General features: G+C 36.5%; 3 protein-coding genes across 3 annotated transcripts in view; 1 reads left to right on the forward strand and 2 right to left on the reverse strand.

Annotated features, from left to right (window-relative positions):
- Positions 1 to 840: 840 nt before the first annotated feature.
- LOC118748428 (GPN-loop GTPase 1) lies at positions 841 to 2,567 on the reverse strand. The gene is made up of 5 exons (XM_036482845.1): positions 1,986 to 2,567; positions 1,698 to 1,927; positions 1,494 to 1,632; positions 1,235 to 1,437; positions 841 to 943 (listed from the first exon to the last, which is right to left on the reverse strand). The coding sequence occupies exons 1-4, from the start codon at positions 2,565 to 2,567 to the stop codon at positions 1,246 to 1,248; spliced, it is 1,143 nt and encodes a 380-aa protein (XP_036338738.1). The 3' UTR covers positions 841 to 943; positions 1,235 to 1,245.
- LOC118748433 (glutaredoxin-related protein 5, mitochondrial) lies at positions 2,565 to 3,702 on the forward strand. Its single transcript, XM_036482853.1, has 2 exons — positions 2,565 to 3,305; positions 3,366 to 3,702. Exons 1-2 carry the CDS (start codon positions 3,020 to 3,022, stop codon positions 3,572 to 3,574), a joined length of 495 nt encoding a protein of 164 aa, XP_036338746.1. The 5' UTR covers positions 2,565 to 3,019; the 3' UTR covers positions 3,575 to 3,702.
- Positions 3,703 to 4,647: 945 nt separating this feature from the next.
- The window catches only part of LOC118748257 (myotubularin-related protein 12-like), a gene marked incomplete at its 5' end in the record, with an annotated part of 1,542 nt that continues 613 nt past the window's right edge, over positions 4,648 to 5,576 (reverse strand). The window contains 1 exon segment of the mRNA XM_036482632.1: positions 4,648 to 5,576. This exon segment is cut by the window's right edge and continues 87 nt beyond it. Within this exon segment, the coding sequence (XP_036338525.1) occupies positions 4,923 to 5,576 (654 nt within the window).

The following is a 5,576-nucleotide window of genomic DNA, read 5'->3' on the forward strand; positions in this document are numbered from 1 at the left end:
GATTTCTTACAGTTACGCTTTCCCAATTTTGCACATTGCACACGTGTATGAATGGTGAATAAGTGGGTGGAAAATTTTTGCACTATAGACCCACAACTTTTTATAAAAAATTGTACAAAAACTAGATGAGAAATTCGCGCTTGAAGCTTTTAAGACAAAAATACACCGGTCGTACGACCTTTTTACAATCAAAATATCGCCCAACTGCCAGCAGCCACGACCCACTTTTCAGATTTTTCTGAATTTTTGTGCGCAACTTTCAACCATTTCTTCCAGATCAACAATTTTCGGGCACATTTTGCAAAAAATGTTTAATACAGATTTTATAGAAGAAAATGAGAAAAATTGCGCCTCAAGTCTTTCTTTCAGCCCAAAAACTGTATATAAAGATTTGCTGTAGAAACATTTTTAGGTCTTCATAAGATAGCTGCAGAAATGCTCTAAAGACCCACCAGAGAACGTCAACTGGACCCACAACAGCTTTTTCGAAAATCGCTCCAGAGCTTTTTGAATGGCGCACGCATTTGGAAAAGAAAATCTCCATTTTTCTCGTTTTTTTCTAAATAGAACTGACATTTATAATTTTTCCAACAAAAACGATATATTTGCGAAATGCTCAAGGAATTTGACGTCGAGGCCAAAACGAAAGTTATTGGGTGATAAAAAATATCAAAATTATCGCGCCCTATTTTAGAATTCGGTTGAAAAACCCCCTATCTCAGGTGCCGATTCAAAAACGCCCTATCGGCACAATTTCAATGTATTTTCGTTTGACATAGTGTGTTTTTGAACCGAATTCTGAGATAAGCGTTCTTCAACCAAATTCTGAGATAGGGCGTTTTCGAACTGGCAGTCTAGATAGGACGATCTTCCACTCAGCCATCGAAATACAAGTAGTATCTTCCAGTACTCCAGGATTTAGTCAGAAATTGTAACCGGAAACCTAAGGGTGCAAAACAGTCCGTAATTTTCATTTAAATTTTAGTAGTCTAGTTAGCTCCGCATACGTGATATTTACAAATTTTGCAGAATTTACACCAAAATGTGTTTGGTACGCCACCTCATAAAAGATTTATTAAGAACGAAGCAGCTTTTCCTATATTTCTGACTATACGGGAACAGAGCTATTCAGACATGTTTTGCAATTCACTTCCGAGTGAATTTCAATAAATTGCGCTTTGAATTCAAATTGGCCGGGGTTGAAATTCACTCGGTGGTGAATTGCAGAACCTACCTGTTTATGTTTTATATTTCACTTTTGTTTATTTTATCCTTTTGAGCGTCTGTGTGCTTTTTTACAAACTGATTGAAATTTTGTTCCTCTATGTGGTCTTCGTTAAATGTTGGTGCTTCCTCTTCTTGCCCTTCTTCGTCTTCGGAACTTTCATTTCCCGGATGCTTCAAGTAAATATCGGTCAGTTCACGACCAATGGGAACCTACAATAAGACAAGGTTAATAAAATGCACATTAAATTTTGTAACATTTAATCTACCTCCTCCACAAAACCACCCAATGGCACTTCGGTTCCCTCGCCCTTGCTCTTCGCAATCGCTGCTAATTCCTCTTCCTTTCTTCGTGTTTCTTCTTTTAATTTTGCTTCTCGTAATTTATTGTACTCCGCTTTATAATCGCTACAATAGTTTTAATAAGTTATATTTTAAGATAAACGTAATAACTAAAAAATAATTAGTATTACCTTTCGTATTCCTTAGCACATTCTGCCACTAAACCATAAAAGCGATCAAATCCAATGCCTGTTTTTGACGATACTCCACAAGTCCGCAGATTCCTATAAAACTCATCGAGCGTCAGTGACATGGTTCGCGTCAAATTGCTTATATAATTTTGTTCTTTCTCCAGCGCCTCCTGAAAAGCCTCAAAGTCCGTCATCCACTCAACCGCGAAATCGTGATCTTGAACGTCGATCTATAAAAGAAACCAATCATGCAATGCAATTTAAATTTTTTTTTTTAACTTGACTCACCTTATTAAGTGCTACGATAAAAGGTAAACGTGATTTATATAAAATGGAACATGCGTACAGCATGTTGGACATAAATGTTGTTGGGCTGATAGAACGGACAACATCCATCACATAGACCACAACTGTTGGAAAAATAGTTGCTAATGCTTCAGTTATTATGGTACCAGAGGCGGACCAGGTAAACACCTCAATTTGTCCTGGAGTATCCAGTATACACCACTTGTGACCCTGTTGTCCAGCGCGCCTGATTAACTCAACCACCTTCTCAAACTTCGTAGCAAACAAATTCAAAGACGTTACTATTCCACCGTTTGGTCCAAGCTTATACTGTTTCATGACCTCTTTATAATTAACCGTGTCCCTAATGTCAATATTAGCATGGTAAGGAGTTTCCCGACACGCGGGATCGAGGTTTATCACATATGGCTTGAAATGATTAAATGAGAGCTGTGTGAGCTTCTGCACGAATGTTGTCTTTCCAGAGCCAGCCATGCCGAGCACAATCATACAAATCGGTGCTGATACGGGCTCTTGTTCTACGGAAATAGATGATGGAGTTGACCCAGAACTAGTGGACGCCATATTTTCGTTGAAAACCTCTTCTCGTTTTTTTAATAAAACAAACCAATTTCACAAAGACGGCGCAAAATGCCACAACAAAGGTGCCACTGGACTGCAATTTTTGGCTTCTTGCTTTGCCACATGTTGGTTTATAAAAAGTTTTAAACGGAAGTTTACTCAAACCATTCGCAGCGTGTGTGTGTGATAACACCGTCCCTTTTATATTGAAATTGTTAATTATATTTATTAAAGCTGAGATTTTCTAATGATAAGCACAAAATTATCTATTTACAAAATTTACTTAAAATACAATTTTGAAAAATGTGGCAAACTTAAAAATAACCTAAAAAAACAGAGCAAAACATATGTGATAATAGATCAGCTGATTGTCAAATCGGCGAAGAAATTAAAAAGTAATCGAAATTCGTGTTATTTAACAAAATTTTAAAGCAAATAAAAGTTGATATTTGAAAATGTCCGGAAGATTGATCCTACGCCAACTTTTTCGACAGAGCATTATTGCGCACCGCGTACCTCTGCTTAAACGCTACGAAAACGCGTCTACAGCTTCTGGCAAAACAACCTTCAACAAAGACTCTCTGAAACAGCTTGTAAATACCAATAAGGTTGTCATCTTCATGAAAGGTAACCCGGAAGCACCCAAATGCGGCTTCAGCAATGCGGTGGTGCAAGTACTGCGCATGCATGGTGTTCAGTATGATGCTCACGATGTGCTGCAAAGCGAAGAGTTGCGCCAAAGTAAGGCTTAAAATAAATAAAGCATTTCCGGTATTCATATTAATCAAATTTCATTTTCAGGTATAAAAGAATTTTCCGATTGGCCTACTATCCCCCAGGTCTATATTAATGGAGAATTCGTTGGCGGTTGCGATATTTTATTGCAAATGCATCAAAGTGGCGATTTGATAGAAGAGTTGAAGAAAGTTGGAATAGAATCACTTTTACTGACGGAATCAAAAAATCTAGACAAAAATGAAACAAAAGGCAGTAGTACAGAAAATAAGTAAAGAATATAATATTGTAATATATTAGTCATAGGGAAAATTATAGCAATGTTTTGTTAGCCTCAAATATCCAATTCTTAATCCATAACTTGATATTCCTTACCTAAAAAATAAAAAACTAAAGAAATTTATTTATTTTATTATTCAATTTGGTTGTTTTCGGCTCTGCACGTGCTCTGGCTATGATTAAATTCGGCTAAAGCGAGAAGTTCCAATATCTTCACGTATGCCTGAATGGGGTTATGAATCTGCAGTAATCGCATGCAGTGTTGTCGATGTTCACCTAATAACATATTGGCGATAATGATAGCAATGGCGTAAGCAGCACGATGGTGCAACTGCTCTGAAGATGGGCGATTTCTTCTTCCACGAGGTGCCATTTCTACGCAAACAGAAATAAAGCTTAGATTTGTAATACGTACAATTGAAATACGGTGCTAACTCGCACGAAGTTTTGCACCGGAAATTACAAAAGCCGTTATTTTGAGATGGCGACAAAATCCAGGGATGTACATACCTCTAAGAGTTTGTAAAATCATTTAATGACTACTAGTGGATTTTGATTAGAACAAATGCAAGTTCGCCAAAAGGTACTTAATATTAAAAATTTAGTTTAACTTCACTTTATTATAGCTTTTATATCAATACATTGAATGCATTTTAAACATATTCATTTACTTATACTTCGGTTATAGATATTCGTGTATGCATAGAATATATGTGTTTAATAAAATATAATAAATATTTTAGTATTGCTAACAAATGTAGTTGGTTTTTACTTAGAAACACTGTTACAATGTAACGACATTCCGGCGAATACCTTTGATTATTATTTTAGTAGTTGGCTGAAATCGTTGTTTTATATCAGTCACAACCAAAACCATATAAAACACTGCTTTAGGAAACTTATATTTCCAACGCAACTATTAAATGCACAAAAGTTTGCAAATAATATAAAAAAACTATGTATGTATGTACTGAATAAGAATCGTTTTTTGTTAACACAACGGTCATTATTTAAATAAATTTTAGTGAAATTATAATTTACAGTATGTATTAAATTATATTCCTATTCATTTTTTTTCTAAATAAAAACTCAAATATCTCATTTGAAAATTAAAATAGCAAAAGATATTAATAATACTACAACGTTCCCGTATAAGGTGAAGTAAATTTAAAAAAAAATTCTTCAATTATGGAATTTAGCGAATTGTCTCCAACGAGTTTGGAAATTAAAAGCGGTTCAGGTTTGTAATGAACAAAAAAAAAAACCAACTGGCACTTTCGAGTTTCGCTTGTTATTCTAATCCATTTCAGCTGCTTCAGATTCATAGTTATCCCGCTTTTTACGCTATGCGATTGACAACCGTTCCATAAATGAGCCTTCCAACAGGAATTCATTGCTATTCGTAAGAATATCGATCAATTGCTCGGATTCACCGGTATTTATACTGAAAGGGAAAAATGAGGAAATTTCTGGCAGCAACACACTGCTGTTCACTCCATTCAATGTGGCCGGCAGAGAAGTCTTTCGACGCCGTTCCACGCCATCGATCATTTCAATGCTGTTGCGTCTTTTAACAGCGTTATCTACGGGTGGCCGCTTTTCACCAGTGCGTTCGTAGTAAATGTCTGGCAGATCATCAAAGTCCTGAAGTTCTAAGCAACGTTGTAACTTAGCGATGTTGCTTAAAAGGAGACGATGATTTAGATCAATCTGTGGAAATCCACCGTGTTTGATTTCCAGAATAGGCATCCATCGATAGTAACACTGTTCCCATATTGCCAAATCGGCCATGCTGTGTTGTGGCTCCAAGTAACGATCCTTTGGTATAGTGGACGAGGTCACAAACAATTGCGGATTAATTGTGGTAAAACGTTGCTGCTGTCCCTGTCTAATTGATGGTATTTGTGCGAGTCCCGGTAGCATTATAGCACCCGCCGGTATCGCTATCGAACGACGGTTGTGTTGCTCCTGGCGCTGGCGTTGATAGAAAGGGTTTGT

Source organism: Rhagoletis pomonella, unplaced genomic scaffold (assembly GCF_013731165.1).
Source record: "Rhagoletis pomonella isolate Grant_MI unplaced genomic scaffold, Rhpom_1.0 Rhpom_scaffold_00013, whole genome shotgun sequence".
NCBI classification, from domain to species: Eukaryota; Metazoa; Arthropoda; class Insecta; order Diptera; family Tephritidae; genus Rhagoletis; species Rhagoletis pomonella.

Coding starts and splice junctions, on each gene's coding strand:
- LOC118748428 (XM_036482845.1), bottom strand. CDS start 2,567: ATGGCGTCCACTAGTTCTGGGTCAACTCCATCATCTATTTCCGTAGAA. Junction 1,928..1,985: donor TTATCGTAGCACTTAATAAG/GTGAGTCAAGTT, acceptor TTTCTTTTATAG/ATCGACGTTCAAGATCACGA. Junction 1,438..1,493: donor TGGGTGGTTTTGTGGAGGAG/GTAGATTAAATG, acceptor GTCTTATTGTAG/GTTCCCATTGGTCGTGAACT.
- LOC118748433 (XM_036482853.1), top strand. CDS start 3,020: ATGTCCGGAAGATTGATCCTACGCCAACTTTTTCGACAGAGCATTATT. Junction 3,306..3,365: donor AAGCGAAGAGTTGCGCCAAA/GTAAGGCTTAAA, acceptor TTTCATTTTCAG/GTATAAAAGAATTTTCCGAT.